Source organism: Uranotaenia lowii, chromosome 1 (assembly GCF_029784155.1).
Source record: "Uranotaenia lowii strain MFRU-FL chromosome 1, ASM2978415v1, whole genome shotgun sequence".
In the NCBI taxonomy this organism is placed as follows: domain Eukaryota; kingdom Metazoa; phylum Arthropoda; class Insecta; order Diptera; family Culicidae; genus Uranotaenia; species Uranotaenia lowii.
Window position 1 is genome coordinate 198372444 of NC_073691.1, and position 16593 is coordinate 198389036.

Here is a 16593-nt window from a genome sequence, read left to right on the forward strand (position 1 = left end):
AATGACAAGAATGACAAAAATGACAAAAATGAAAAAAACTGACAAAAATGACAAAAATGACAAAAATGGCAAAAATGACAAAAATGACAAAAATGACAAAAATGCCAAAAATGACAAAAATGACAAAAATGACAAGAATGACGAAAATGACAAAAATAATAAAAAATACAAAAGTGACAAAAGTGACGAGAATGACAAAAATGACAAAAATGACAAAAATGACAAAATTTACAAAAATGACAAAAATGTCAAAAATGACTGAACGTTCCAAAAATTGGGCAGCCCTTCTGTTTAACTTATATTTAAGTTATATTGGCACCACTGCCTATTTGAAGTGAATCAGAATAAATCTAACCGTTGTGCCAGTCAGATGCGTTTTTTATTTCCTCCGTTCTAGCCGAAAAATCATTCGCTTTTCCTCTTGCTAAATTCCCTGAGCTGTGCGAAAAACATTTTGGTCCTAATCGATCCGGATAGCCTGAGGAATTTCGAATGATTTCCGGCTATCGAAAAGTTATCGCGAGTGATTTCGTACCGTGTGCGAAAATTTTCGGCTCGACGCCATTTTGGGAAAATCCGTTGCTTCCCAAAACTGACTGTGTGTGCGCATCGCACAAGTTCAAAGACATTCCGCCATATTGGTGAAAAGTGCTCGAAGCACATTAGTGGAAAAAGTCCGCCATCTTGGCGAGTAAAAATTCAGACACTACACTAGTGTGTGTGTGTGTGTGTGCTCGTGGCACTAGTGTAAATCGGTCCACCATATTGGTGCCGAGTGTAAACGTGCTCAAGGCACTAGTGAGAAAAAAGACTGTCAGCCATTTTGGCTAAATTTAAAATTGAACTTAATTTGAAATAAAAACAGTGTTTCCTGAAGTAACCGGGGAAATATAATAATTTTGTAACTTAACATTTTTAAATCTATATATATAAAAAGCAATTTCTGTATGTTTGTTTGTTTGTTTGTTTGTTTGTTTGTTTGTTTGTCCTCTATAGACTCAGCCGTCTTAAGAGCTAGAGGTCTGAAATTTGGCATGGATGCTCATTAGGACCAGGAATGATGAAAAATGTTTTCAGATTTTTGGATGACCCCTTCTGAAAGGGGTTGTCCATACAAGACAAATATTGTTTTCGCGTTTTTTACGTTATTTGTCGTCGGATCGTCATGAAAATTTGCCTATGGGTGTTTTAAGAGATAGGAAATCGATTTCAGGTATTGGATTTTGGGTCAGGGGTCGCCAAAAGGGGTCGTCCATATTAACTTTTCAATATTTTTGTGATATTGACGTCAGTGTACATCAGAATGAGCTAAAAATTTGCGCTTGGATGATTTTGGGAACGGACAATTGATTGCCGGTATCAATTTTTGTGTAAAGGGCCAGACAAAGGGGTCGTCCATATTCACTGTTTAGTATTTTTGTGATACTGACGTTATTATATATCGGATTCAGATGAAAATTGGTACACCAGGGTTTCGAATGATAAGCACTCGATTCCAGGTATCGATCTCAGTGTAAGGGGTCGGCAAAAAGGGGTCGTCCATATAAACTTTTAATTTTTTTCGTGATATTGAGGTTATTATTCATCGTATTGAGAATAAAATTTGCGCTCGGATATTTTAAGGGACATGCAATCGATTGACGGTATCAAATTTTGTATAAGGCGCAAGTCAAAGGGGTCGTCCATATTAACTGTTCGCTATTTTTGCGATATTGACGTTATTATACATCGGATTCAGATGAAAATTGGTACACGAGAGTTTTGAATGATGTGCAAAAGATTGCATGTTTCAAATTTGGTGTAAGGAACCGGCAAAAGGGGTCATCCATACTACCTTTTAAATTTTTTTGTTATATTGACGTTGTTATACATCGGATTGAGTTAAAAATTTGCACATAAAAATTATCAAGGACGAACAATTGACTCCAATTATCCAATTTTGGATCAGAGGTCGGCCGAAGAGGACGTCCATATTTACTATTCATTGTTTTTTTTTGCGATACAGACGTTATTATGCAATGCATTGGTTTGAAAATTTGCACACGGGAGTTTTGAAGGAAGGGCAATCGATTGCAGCGATCAAAGTTCGGAAAAGAGGTCACCGATCTGCCACGATCGAGTTGAAATTTATACACGGTTTATTGGGGTTGGGACGGTCAATTGATTTCTGATTTCAATATTTATTTCAAACGACAAAAATGGGGGTCTTATTAACTGTCAATTATCGCATAGAAACGAAAATTAATAAACAGTGGTGTTTAGGCATAGTCAATTGTTTCCTGATTTCAAATTTAGTAGCAAACGACAAAAAAGCGAACGTACATATAACGTGTTCAACATTTTTGCAAATATTGCTTAAAAATGCATCCGGAATTGCATCTGGAAAATGCCTGTAAATTGACATTCATTCAAACTGTTCTAACATGTTCTAAATTGAAAGCGAAACGAAGTTCGTATGGGATCAGCTAGTATAGTTATAAATAAGGCAGGGGTTTCTTCTTATGAAATAAACACACGAGACACACGTCTGGTTTGGTCGGATGTCAGGTCTAGAAGACCGATTCGTTTATTGAGAGCTTAACACAGAGACTCGCCAGCGAGGATCTCATTTTACTTAATTCCCAGAATGGAATTACACCTAGACATCGAATAGCTATCTGGCCGAATACCACAACACCTTCATCCTTTAAATAAAGTTTTCATTTGAAAACTTAACTTTTAAAAATCCGATTTTTAACATTTTCGACCGTATTTTACAATACAAAATTGTTCAAAAATAATTCGAATCCTATCCTATAGGTTATACAATAAACATAAAAATCTTCTAAATTTTCTTTTACACTTTTCTAAGGTTTTTTTTAACTTTGCAAGGTTTTGGCTGGCAGCTATCCTCCACCCAAAAGGTAGAAGAAACAGCAAAAAAAAAGCAAAATCGCCGATATAAAACTCAGTTGCTTCTGAGCAATTTTCATTTCGCCGCTCTCAAAAACTATCTTGCTACAAAGGTAGTAAATCCTGATACTGGAAAACATAATTTGACACTCCTTCTTCTTCTTGTTGAAAATCTTCTTGGTCATGAGGAAAACGTCCTACACACAAAACTTTCGAGGCCGGAATTTAGCAAAATTTTGCTCAAATTTGACCAGCTAGAAATTTAGCAATCAATTTAGCAATTTTTTTCTGCTCAAATTTTAGCAAAAAAGAGAAAAATGAGCCGCCGGCATTTTTTGCTGAAATTTTAGCAAAAACCGCTGGAAAAGATCGTGCAGGATCTGAAATTTCATTTTTTTGTTTTTTTTTCTGCAAATTTAGAGGGAATGTTTGATCATTAAATAGAATGCATGGATAAAATCACTTGAATTTATTTTTTAATACTTTTTAAAACATTTTTTCACTAACACTTTTCACACAATTTGAGGTAATTTTCTGGATCCTAGGAACGCACCTTCCGGATAATTAAAACCCAAGCGACCGATCGTCATTCATGCACCGATGATTGTGCCAGGTGCAGCGCGTTGAATTTCCAGCTATCCACTTCCGAACTGTTGCAGAAAAACCCGTCGGTTTCGCCGGAATTTGTAACCTGCTGGAAAAAAAACAAACAATTATGCAATTTGAAAATCGGAAAATCCGTACACTTCATGATCGACACTAACCTGTGCGCATCCGGAATTGATTTGGCTACCATTTTGCCACCACATGCAAGAACCACCAGCATCGCGCTTCCGGAACCGCACTTTATCGCGTCAGTTTGTTATTTGCGTCTGCCAACTGGCGGCGGCTGCTGTCTGTAAACAAAGCGGCTAGAAAACCTTTCGCTTTACTAAAATCAAGTAAAATCGCCATTTTAATTACTAAAATGAAGCAAATTCCGCTTTTTGCTATCGCGTTAGTAAAATAACCCTTTTTGCTAATCGGAAGTAACAGCGAAATTTTGCTAAGTGAAGCCTTGAAAATTTTGTGTGTAGTTTTCAAAGAGAATTCCAAAAACTCCTTCATACGACGCCCAAGCGTCAAATGGTTTTTACAAAACAACTCACCAGGATATTTGACTGGTGTTCCAATACCAACAAACTAAAATAACTTTTTCTTCCACTGACCTGAACACGCAACAAAATGTATCAATATCAAATCTCGCTCGAAAAACCAGAAACACTTCTCGCACAACAGCAGCAACACAACTCCGGGTACAGCGGCAAAACATCCCCTGGCTTAGAAACGGCAAAAGCAACACAAGATTGCAAAGCAGGTAATGGCTTTTCTATTCGAAAAAATTCTCGAAACGATCTTTACGATGCACTTGATAAAAAGGTTGATGCCGTTGATGCCGATCACGTTCAATTTGCAGTCCAAAGAAGAAACTAACCACTCCTGTTGATGATGTGGCGTTTCTTCTGCAAATGAGTGCCGTTGTTAATATCACTCAATGGCCGTGCTCCCAGGAGTGTGGTAAAAAATGGCTAAGTGGGGAACTCACCACTTAACATAAAACTGTTTGAGAAGAAAAAAAAAAATAAAATCATAAAAAAGAAGAAACAAAATGGCGTTCAATCAACCAAAAATGTGATTTCCTAAATAATAAAATATTATAAATTTTATTTCACGAGAAGCAAAAAATCAAAAAACCATAAAAACGTCTATGCGTAAAAAAAACAAATCCGGTAAAAAAATGGTGCAGCGTGAAAGAAAATAAAACTTCTATTAAAAAAGCATAAGCCACTAACGAAGAAACTCTTTCAAAACCACAAAATGCACCGAACCAACTTACAATACGGCTGCTCAAAAGTTAAAAACAAACTTTGAACTAGCCGCTCCTGCATCCTCGTCGCCACTTGAAGTAACCGGGGAAATATAATAATTTTGTAACTTAACATTTTTAAATATAGTTATAAATAAGGCAGGGGTTTCTTCTTATGAAATAAACAGGAGACACACGTCTGGTTTGGTCGGATGTCAGGTCTAGAAGATCGATTCGTTTATTGAGAGCTTAACACAGAGACTCGCCAGCGAGGATCTCATTTTACTTAATTCCCAGAATGGAATTACACCTAGACATCGAATAGCTATCTGGCCGAATACCACAACATTTCCCACAAGAGGAAAAATTGAAAGTGCTTCCTACAAGAGGAAAAAATCAAAAAGTGATTTACCACCTGCGGGTGCAAGAAACAAAGTGCAAATAAATGTCGGAATCTGAAACCCCGCGCCGTAAAATTCCTGGAGGCAAAGTTCCGGGAAATATTCTGCCGTCTATTGCGGAACAGAAAACTGCCCAGGACCTACGCGACCAGCAACGAAAAATGGCTCGAAAATTGTGCTGTCTTCTCGATCGCCGGGAGTTTATTTTCGGCAAATTGTTGCGAATTGAAGATTCCCTCAAGGCTGAACCCGTGAGCATCCATTTGCTCCAGCTGCACCTGGAGACACTACGTTAATGTGAGGATGAATTTGACAAGGTCCACGTGGAAATCGTCGCCAACAAGCTAAGGGATGAGCGAGACGATGAAAAGGACGAATATCTGCGATTCGAGGCGCTCCATAACCAACTGTATGTTGAGCTGAAAACAAAAATTGATCGTCTTACTCCCGCTCTCCCATCGACCAGTGGTGGAATGGCTAGACAGGTGCCCCCGCAACACATCTACGTGCAAGCTGCCGCTCCACAATTACTCCGAAACGCGTTGTTAGGCGATGCCATTATGACTTGGCGTGGAGGATTTTGGAAAACGCCTACGAAGATCGACGACTGGTTTTGGATACACACATTGACGCCATATTGAATTGTCCGAAAGTCACCAACGAACATCGAGGAAACAGTATTACAAAAGCTGGTCGAAACATGCACCAAACACGTTGATGCTCTTCGTGGTCATGGTTTCCCAGTAGAAGGGTTAGCTGAACTTCTTATCGTACAAGAAACTCGACAAAGAAACCAAAGAGCAGTGGGAAACGAAACTTCTGAGAAACGAGCTACCTGAATTTCGCACAAGTCGCTCCGAGCAGCCAGCAAGGCAGCAGTCAACATTTCCAGCTAGACGCCCAACATACGGTTTGAAACCAGCTGCTAGATCATTCTTCCAAATGGCGAAGCAGTCGTGTTCCTGCTGCAAGGAAGATCACTCCATGTACCGGTGCCCCAAATTCCAACAAATGAATTTGCCGGACAGGAAGGCTGTCGTCTCAAGGGCCAGTCTTTGTTTCAACTGCTTGCGAGCACTTCATCAAGTCAGTGAGTGTCCGTCCGAGCAAGGGTGCAAGGTGGAAGGATGCAATCGAAAGCACCACAGTTTCTTGCATCCCACCAACCCAACCAGTAGCGCAAAGATGGAAGCTGATGGTGCTGCTGAAACGCCAACAACATCGAAGTACACCACTGCAACAATGTGTGCTCACTTGGGAGCAGCCAATAAGCAGGTGCTACTATCGACAGCGCACGTGCTAATTGTCGGGAAGAATGGCTCCACTGTTAAGTGTCGAGCGCTTCTTGACTCCGGATCTGACAGTCACATCATAAGTAAGACTTTGGCCTCCAACCTTAGGATCAACATGCGACCAGTTGAACTTCCGGTTAGTGGACTCAACGACACTCAGACCCGTGTGAATTATACTCTCTCGACACGCATCAAATCATGTGCCAACGACTTTTCCACCTCTGAGCTGGAATTTTTGGTTGTGCCATCATCTGTGTCTGCCAACCTACCTCTATGCGAAGTAGATACACGAACATTAGAAATTCCGACCGGTCTTACATTGGCAGATCCAGCTTTAACTTTCTATATCCCTGATCCGGTTGACGTAATCATCGGTAACGAAATCTTCTTCGACTTGGTACGAGATGGTAGATTGAAAATGAGCAACAGCAGCCTCACCCTAGCAGAAACAGAATTAGGCTGGGTGATGTCAGGTTCTGTTCAGCCTAGGAAACCCAAACCTCTTCCACGTGTGTGCCAATTGAACCATAAACAGGCCGAACTTTATGCTACTCTGAATTCACCGTGGAAAGATTCATCGCAACCTGGCGATTCTTGTGAAGAAACAGTGCGTGCTAATAACGTTGGTTGCAAAGCAGTGGCGACTTGGAAGCATCGTGACTTTTCATCCAGGCGAAGACAACATCGACGGTACTGCTCAAAAAGCTTCGGTTGATCTCGATGTCGAGACTCAATGGGGGGTGAATGAACGTTCCAAAAATTGGGCAGCCCTTCTGTTTAACTTATATTTTAGTTATATTGGCACCACTGCCTATTTGAAGTGAATCAGAATAAGTCTAACCGTTGTGCCAGTCAGATGCGTTTTTTATTTCCTCCGTTCTAGCCGAAAAATCATTCGCTTTTCCTCTTGCTAAATTCCCTGAGCTGTGCGAAAAACAATGACAAAAAAGACAAAAATGACATAAATGAAAAAAGTGACAAAAATGACAAAAGTGACATAAATGACAAAAGTTACAAAAATGACGAAAATGACAAAAATTAAAAAAATTACAAAAATTACAACAATGAATGAAAAAAAAGAAACAATGAAAAAAGTGACAAAAATGACAGAAATGCCAAACTGACAAAAATTCAATAGTGATAAAAAGGACAAACATCACAAAAAGAAAAAAAAAAAGATAAAAATGACAAAAATGACAAAAATTCAAACGTGATAAAAGTGACAAAAATAATTTTAAAAAATGACCAAAATGACAAAAATAGACAAAAATTTGAAAAAAAAATGACAAAAATGAGAAAAACTAACAAAATGACAAAAATAGCACAAACAGACAAAAATCAGAAAAAATGAAAAAAACTAACAAAATGACAAAAATGACGAAAATGACAGAAATAACAAAAATGATAAACTAACCAATGACAAAACTAACAAATGACAAAAAATGACAATAATTACAAAAATGACATAAATTACAAAAAAGACAAAAATGACACATATAACAAAAATGACATAAATCACAAAAAAAAAACAAAAAGGACAAAAATAACAAAAACGAAAAAATTATAAAATTGATTTAAGAAATAGCAAAAAAAGACAAAAATAACAAAAATGACACAAATGAAATAAAGACAAAAAATGACAAAAATTACAAAATTAAAAAAAATTACAAAAACTACAAAAATAACAAAAATGCCAAAAATGACCAAAATTACAAAAAATGACTCAAATGACAAAAAGGACTTAACTGATTTAAATGGGAAAAATGACAAAAATTACGAGAATGACAAAAATGACAAAAATGACAAAAATGTCAAAAATGTTTAAAATGTCAAAAATGACATAAATGAAAAAAATGACAAAAATGATAAAAATGACAAAAATGAAAAAAATGACAGAAATGACAGAATTGACAAAAATGACAAAAACTGACAGAAATAAAAAAATTGACAAAATTTACACAAATGACAAAATTTACAAAAATGACGAAATTGACAAAAATGGTAAAAATGACAAAAATGAAAAAATTTACAAAATGACAAAAATGATTAAAAAATACCAAAAATAACATAATAAACATGATTGTCAAAATCGACAAAGATGACAAAAATTACAAAACTGACATAAATTACAAAACGGACGAAAATGGAAAAAATGACAAAAAAGACAAAATTGACAAAAATAGAAAAAATGAACAAAATCATAAAAATGACAAAAACGACAAAGATGACAAAAATTACAGAACTAACGAATCTGGAAAAATTACAGAATAGACAAAAATGGAAAAAAAACGAAAATGGAAAAAATTACAAAAATTATAAATAAAGAAGAAATGACAAACATGAAAACAATAAAAAAAAATATCAAAAATAACAAAAATGACAGAACTAACAAAAATGAAAAAAAAAGACAAAAATAATAAAAATGGCAAAATGACAAAACGTATTTAAAAAAATCGCAAAAAATATGAAACAAATAAAAAAAAATGACAAAAATGACATAATTGAAAAAAATGACAAAAATGAAAGAGAAAGACAAAAATGATAAAAAAATGACAAAAATGACACAAATGACAAAGACGACAAAAATAATTTAAAAAAATGGCAAAAAATACAAAAATTGTAAAATGGAAAAAAATGATTACAATGACAAAAATGCTAAAAAAAAATTACCAAAATGACAAAAATGAGAAAAATGACAACAATGATAATAATGACAAAATTGACAAAAACGACAAAACTGACAAGAATGACAAAAATTATAAAAATGATAACCAAAATGATCTCTGTGGTCTAACTTTCTATTCGTTTTAACACTGTTAATGGAATCCAATATTTATTTCGTTTGATTAAAAGTTAGGAATTTAACAATTCATTATAGACAGAAATATGTCCATGAAAAAGAAATCTATTTAAAAAAAAATAGAAATTCAGATTTGGTTTTTCTCGTTTTTTCGATAAACCTAAATTTTAGTTTTTTTTCAATAACGATGAAGTGAATCGGGCAAAAGTAAAGCAAACGAGAGTTTAAAGAAAATGTATTTATTTCATCGTTTTCATTTGTGTTTCACATTTTAGCAGTGGCTCTCGATCAGAGTAAATAAAAAAGAGGAAGCATTGTTTTACATCTCTTGGATCCTAGGCTAAAATTCTACCGGTAATAGTTTTGTTACTCCTTACTTGTCGAATAGTTTTGAGATTTGTTACGTTTTTTTAATCTTTATTCGGTTTATTTGAAGGTTATACCTACACTTAACGACAGAAAAAAAAATAGATTGTATCTCCCTAACTAGTTTTGATTATGTTATTTTAGAAACTAGATACTGGATGATGTGTTTCGTTGTACATTTAATTGCAGTTAGCTGGACGTGTTGCACGTCCTTCCTAGCTCAGCCCTCCCTGACCTTTATGCTAATCTCGGGTGACCAGTGATGCTCGTAACGATTCGTAGGTTGTTTTCATTGAATCTAATCTGTAACAACAATGAAGAAAAAAATCAATGTCGATTGTTAGAAGGTTGCGGAAACATTCAACGAACCTTAACGCGAGCAATGGTTTCAAAGCCGTCCGGATGTTTCCGTACACGGCTGGGTTGGTGGCTTCCTGCACCCGTAGAATACTGTTAGCTGCATCCGGTGGACGAGTGAACAATCGGGACGGTCTGCTGGGCAGGGCTTTCGAGGCCGCATAATCATCAAGGGTTCGTTCCCGAATGTACAGAAGCGGCCGAATGATGCGAATCTCTTGGCCTGAGCTGGGACAACTGTTCCGAGTGATGGCTTGCATCGGACAAAGTTTGCCCTGGTAAAGCAACGACACCAGAAACCGATCGGCGAGCTTATCCAGCGTGTTTCCCTGAGCCAGAACGTTGTAACCTTTGCGCTGAGCTATACTGGTAAGCTTTTCCTGTAGGTTTTCGGGGGTTTCTGAAAAAAAAAATTCAACTTTGTGTACAACCTTAAAATTAAAAAAAGGAAACTTGATACCATTCTGTTCGTAGAAGAACTCTACTCCCAGCTCCCGGAGGTACAGCATCAGGGCTCGCGGATCGACCCCACAATCTCCGATGCTGACGGTGGCTAGCTGGACTTTGCTGAGGTGACGTGCCCGAACGAACTGTCGCAACAGGTGCAGCAGGCAGAGCGAGGAACTGGACCCGGAGAGGCACACGAGGATCCGGTCCCCGTCTCGAATCATGTCAAAGTCGTCCAGGGCCTGTTTTAATTGAAGGGGTGTAGAATTTTACTTTAAGGGTTCAATATATTTAAATTTTCGGGAACCATACAAAACCACCATGCAGGGTTTGTGACCGTTGAAGAGATGATTGCCTCTCAGTCTTTATGAGATTTCGCTTTACATTTTTGAAACTTCAAGAGTTTCTGTAACTTTGTTCATTGTTCCTCAATCGCCAGAAATGCTCATGAAATGATTCACATTTTGTTTTTACTATACGAATTTTTGTTTGTTTGTGAAATTAAGGAAAAATCTCGATTTGAAAACAAAATTTTAACGGAAAACTGATATTTAAATCACATAAGCGTGGTCGCTCAGTTCCAGCCTGCCATTTCTGACAACTAGATGGAACTGCAACCATGGAACTCGAAGACAAATTCAAGGTAACTCATTTCCCGTGAGCGACGTTGCTCAGAGTTCATTGAGAGCCGATCGAAATGGACGCACAGTGGGTAAAAAAAAGGATTTTCACAAACATCGTAATTATTTCTGGTAATTTACTTTAAAAGTGGGAAAAATTGTAACGATGACATATTTGAAAGATTTTTTTTTTTGTGGAGGAGATGAAGGAGCTTGGGATGATAAAAATTGTGTAGATTTTGTATTTTTACTATCCCATACTTCCCTTATGCAATTCAGCTCAAGACATCCACCAAATTACAAAAAAAAAACTGATATTTAGCTTTTTGCCAATCACCACACAATGGAAGCTCAAAACCCAGTTCTAATGTTTTTTTTTGTTAGTTTTACCAATTAGTAATTTGGAGTATGGAAATAAATAGGGAGTCATGAAGTAACGTACCGGCTTCTAAGGAGTTCATCTAAAAAGACAGTTACAGTTTGAAGATGTATTTAAATGTAGCTTTTATTATTTCTGTCAAAATCGCATCTGATAACTTCATAATATCTTTCAACTTGTTGGTTATTCCATTAAATATTGTAACTTTCTGATATAATAGTACATACATCGGTGACACGCATTCACACAAAAATCACATTGTTTTTAATTATTTTGTTTCCTGTTTATTCAAAGTTGTATATATTGGCTCCAATGACTTGTAAAACGTGTTGCTGCTATCGTCTTCTATGCAATATGGGTCTGTAGAAAATATATAGAGGATCCTCTCATCCATCAACAACAACGATAACGATAAATCTACGCGGTGTGTGCTCACGGTTGAAACAGCTTTCGCGGACCGGGTAGGGGTTCCAGCGAACTAATGTTACGTCTTCTCAAACTTTGAACCATTCTAGTGCAGTTTCAAACATCTTTCAGATTGAATTTTGAAAGCAAATTTCGAAAATAAAACGGAGGCCAGCGAAAGAAAAGAAAGGAATAGATAATGTATTTTTTAAGAAAGCAACGATCAGATTTCAAAGCCATTCTTTTTTAATTACGTGGTTTTTCATTTTTGAAAACGCCAATTTCGAATTAAATGATAAACTGTGAGGTTGGTGCCAATTCTAATACTATAAAACTAGGTACGATTTATGTTTTTGCTTAGTTGGTTTTGATTTTTGTATCGAAAGTGTTAGATGACGTCCAATATCCGTAAATGCAATTTCAATGTTTTTTTCAAAGGATTAATGCTTGCAGCAGCAGATTTAGTACGTGGATTAGATATATACTTGGGTTAGTTTTTGTAACGGTTCGTGCAATATGGGGCAAGCGCAAGCAACGCAAGACAATAATGTTCAATCATTAACCTCGGCGGCTTGTTTCCAAATATCTTTGGGTAGATTATGCCACTTGATCACATCCGGGCTGCACTGGTCTGAATCGATGTCTTGCGAGGGCGAACTTTTCATGACGTTTTGCTGTCGGATGAGAGGACTTTTGGCACCGTTATTAGCACTGCTGCTGTTGGTCGCAAGCTCCACCTCTGGAGTGGACGGAAGACGGGTGTGATCTGTAGAAACCGTTGCTGTCGACGGTATTTCCATCGATGATCCGGTCGGAGCAGCCGATTCAGATACTACCCTTCTCTGAGAGGCCAGCACATCCGGTTGGCAGCGATCGCTTTCCAGTTGAGCTGAAATTGTACGATTTCTAGAACAAAGTACGGTGATGAGCTATCAAAGCACTAGCCTACAACGGGTCGCATTCGGGACAGTCAGTTACCTATCTTTTGCGGATGCTCCCAGAGCCGACTTCAACTTCTCTTCGTGCTCGCTGAAGCACATGTTGATGCCGGAGTCCTGCGATGACATGGTAGATTTGAAATCCCCCGCGGAAGTTTTGGCAATGGCTCCCGTGTAGGGAAAAGTGGGTGCCGAACTTTCTGCACTAGGCGCAGTTAGGACGGCCGAAATCGGTGCATTCGGTCTCGGAAATGATTCCGACCTGTGCTTGTCGCTATCAGCCGACTTTGGGCGCCGTACATCCGGCGTAATATCACTGTAACGCTGCTTGATTAGGCTAAAAAAATGTATTTTACAAATTATTTCTACAAATTTCAACAGCTGACAAAATACTTACAGTTTTGGTCCTCCGGTTCCACCCGCCGTTTTCATGATATCGGGAGGGGAGTTTTTGCGAGGACCAAGATAGTTTTCGGGCGAAATCATTTCATCTACCGCATTGACCGCATCTCGGATTTCCGATTTAACTTCGATCATCATGCCCTTGCTGAATTCTTTCAGGTAATCGACCACATCACTGGCCGAGATAGAGTCCCGCTTGCTGTCGTTGAAGCTGCAAGTATCGAATGGACAAAAGTTAGGTTTCCGAGCCCTTGCGAAAGCTGTTCGGGGCAGTTCTGCAAAATGGTTTTACTAACTCAAGAACAATCCAAACCAGAGTCTTAAGCATGCTATCAGTCAAGCCCTTCTTTGGCGCTAGGCTAATCTTTACAAACTAGGGATCTTAGAAAACCATAGTGAACTAATAAAACTTTAATTTCAATTATAATGTGACTTCCAGTTTCTACAGGAGTGAGCTTGATAATCAATAACCATAACGGATAACTGGAATGCCAACACATGGTCACTTACCTAATGTTACCCAATGAAGAGAAAGCGGCACCACTCATGTCCAAACTATCGGTGCTCTCCAAAACATCTTCAACCTTGGAAATGACTTCTCGGATTTCTGACTTTATTTCCGTTGCTAGTTCCTTTGTGACTTCTTTAACGTACGCCTGAATATCTTCCACATTTTCGCTGCAACTGCTGAAAAAGACCCGAACTCAATTAGTCAATGAATCGTATAAAAATCACAAACCAACACCACAGAAAATGAACACGCTACACCAATAGAATAGAAGGGGGATAGAGACAGGGAGGAAATCAGCAAAAGCGATACACACATATATTGGCGAATGGAGAGGGGGAAAGGCTACCGTACACAGAACTACGGAAACATCTAGATGGTTTCAATGATGATACTCCAATCTCCACAATCTGGAGACTGCAAATCTACCAATCGGTATGGAAACACAATGTTGAAAGCAATGAAGATATGGCGATTGCTAAACAACCGCGCAATGTGTCTAACCTTCCAGTGCGTAGATTCGGAAGGCTCGGTGCCGGGGAAGCTCGTCTACTATTGTCTGCTAGTGCTTCGGCAGAACCTATGCTAAGATCCGTCTGGCTGCTGCAGGAACATGAACGTTGCTTAGACCGCACCACGAGTGGAGCAATGGTGCTAACCGGGGACGTAAGAGTGCGACTTTCACTCAAGCTTAGGGTGCGCCCATAGATGGTAGGATACTGAGTGGAATTGTTTAAGAGTTGTCGCTGTCTTTGCTGGACCTGCTGGGTCCAACCCAAACTGTAGCGAGCTTGAGGTGCGAGTATTGTATAACTACTACCACCACCACCGAACACGACACCTTGGTCACTACTGGTTGTAGCAGTAGAGCCGCCCTTGGCCGGTTCCGGACTGCTACCAGTAGGACTTCTAAGAACAACCGTATTCATAGGCGAGCTCCAACTATTGCATCTGCGTGTGCGTGATTGCCGAATTTTGATCGAAAATATACAAACAATTTAGATCAAATGTTCTAGTTGCTGGTTATTTTGCTATAAAAATGACTATCATTGGGTTTAGTCACGTAACACATGCGTTTCAGAGAAAATATTAAAGAATAAACTGATACACTCTTTATACACTACAAAAAAAAAACGGACATCGACGCACAAAGGACATACCTATTTCGACTGGTACTGGACTCGTTGACGACAAGATTTGTAACTTGCGGTGGCGGACTGTAGCCGCCGACTTCACCGCCCAAAGAAAAGCGAACGGTCGGGGGAGATGATGTTGGCGTCGGAGTTGGACTGTGTGATTGTTGAGGCGAAACCGAATGCTGTCGACGGATCGAAAGCTGTAACGGAGACGCCGGCAGACTTCGGCTTTTGAATCGTTTAATATCGAGTGCCGACAGACTGTGGTGCCGATGGATCATCAGAAGCGAAGGGTTTTCTGGAACTATTACACAACCATGAAATTAACATTTTTATTTGAGGAAAAAAGGTAACTCACCTCGACTAGGATCGAAAGGCACCGAATTTTTGACCCGATGAGAATGACCCAGCAGCAGTTCGTGGGCCTCTCCCGGAAGCATGTACCAACGAAGGTTTTCCACAGCAGCATGTGGCAGCTTCAGGATGATTTCGTCGGAGGCAGACCGCAGTGCCATCTTTCGAGAGCGATTGAACAAATTCCTCGCTGTTTGCAGACAGTCCGAGTAGCTTTGTGGAAACGTTCCTGGACCAGAGATACGACGATCGGAGAACAACATTTTACCGTCGGTATATCGGATCGCCCCAAGCCATTTACGTTCCTTAGCCAGCGAATTCGAATGATGTCGCCATTCACCGGTGTTATCGTCTACTTCGTACTGTGGTAACAATTTCCACGCCTCGGTCGCTACCATTTTGAGAGCTTCCAATATGAAAGCGACTTCGGTTTCGGTCATGAAAAATGGTAGCGTTATTCTCACATATCCAGGATGTATGCTGGACGCTTTGAGTGAGTCATCGTTGAGTATTTTCTCATATTCCACAGCCAGCTGCGGATTGATCCCGAGTAAATCTGCTATCATGTTATCTGCGGTTGCCTGAACGCCAAAAACGTCATTCAAAACGGCCACTACAAATCGATGGTGCAAAAAAGCTCCCCTGGGATGATGCACCATAAAACACAGTGTCGTTAAGCGTTTGGCCGTAGTACAAGGAGGCCCGAGCAGAGTTATTTCCGGTATAGTTCTCACGTGTGCTAACATTTGTTTGCAAATTTTTTCCATGCGATTCATGATAGCCTGCACTCCTAGCGATTCTTTTAATTGTAGAACTAGCCCTGCTCGTACTGCTCCGACTACTCCAACCGTATCGGCCAATAACGAAACACTGTTTTCGATCAAACGCTTTTTGATTATTAAAACACCTGGAGCTTGAACACCTCCGATCATTCGATTGCAGTGGAAGAATAAAGAATCTTTCTGAGCTCCCGGTAGCACCGGATTGGTCACGATCGGTGCGCAGGAAGCTGCTACGCTGTGGTCCCAAATCGAAAGCGCATCATACTGATGCAGCAGAATGGTGGTTGCCACATCATCTGCCAAGATCCCCGTTAACCGGGAAGCGCCTGAAAACATCCCAACCATTAATCGTTTAGCTTCCGAGTATTGGAGCAGTCGCTTTTCCAGATCCACCAGGTCCAAGAAACCCTCATGGTTTTTGGCAATACGCTCCACGTGCCAACCGGCATCCAGCCAGGGCTTCAGATTACGGATAGGTTCCGACGTGCTGACGAACAGTATCGGTGGCATCGAGCGGCCACTGGTGTTGTTATCACAAAACTGTATGCTGCTATTGGTTAGCAGGAAACACAATCGCTCAGCAGGGTTATCACAGAACACGACATCGTCTTCCGGTGTCGCTCCGACGGCTGCCCGCACCAAATCCCGCGCTTCGTTGCTACAAAGGC

The 16593-nt window shown here is 39.3% G+C and overlaps 2 protein-coding genes across 10 annotated transcripts in view; one reads left to right on the forward strand and one right to left on the reverse strand.

The window, feature by feature from the left end:
• The first annotated feature begins 6081 nt into the window (after positions 1-6081).
• On the forward strand, positions 6082-7146 carry LOC129738284 (uncharacterized). Its single transcript, XM_055729468.1, has one exon. The coding sequence runs from the start codon at positions 6082-6084 to the stop codon at positions 7144-7146; it is 1065 nt and encodes a 354-aa protein (XP_055585443.1).
• A 2340-nt stretch (positions 7147-9486) lies between these two features.
• LOC129743183 (uncharacterized) overlaps positions 9487-16593 on the reverse strand; it is a 113375-nt gene continuing 106268 nt past the window's right edge. For 4 of the 9 annotated variants that reach the window (XM_055735163.1, XM_055735174.1, XM_055735156.1 and 1 more), the window contains 10 exons: positions 15148-16583; positions 14814-15093; positions 14158-14604; positions 13656-13832; positions 13141-13356; positions 12784-13080; positions 12369-12711; positions 10415-10643; positions 9967-10354; positions 9487-9900 (listed from right to left, as the gene is read on the reverse strand). In XM_055735163.1, the coding sequence (XP_055591138.1) occupies positions 9840-9900; positions 9967-10354; positions 10415-10643; positions 12369-12711; positions 12784-13080; positions 13141-13356; positions 13656-13832; positions 14158-14604; positions 14814-15093; positions 15148-16583 (3874 nt within the window). In that variant the 3' untranslated portion in view covers positions 9487-9839. Of the gene's footprint in view, positions 9901-9966; positions 10355-10414; positions 10644-11508; positions 12712-12783; positions 13081-13140; positions 13357-13655; positions 13833-14157; positions 14605-14813; positions 15094-15147; positions 16584-16593 lie in introns of those variants that run through there. The other 5 variants (XM_055735181.1, XM_055735191.1, XM_055735187.1 and 2 more) reach the window with 5 other exon arrangements.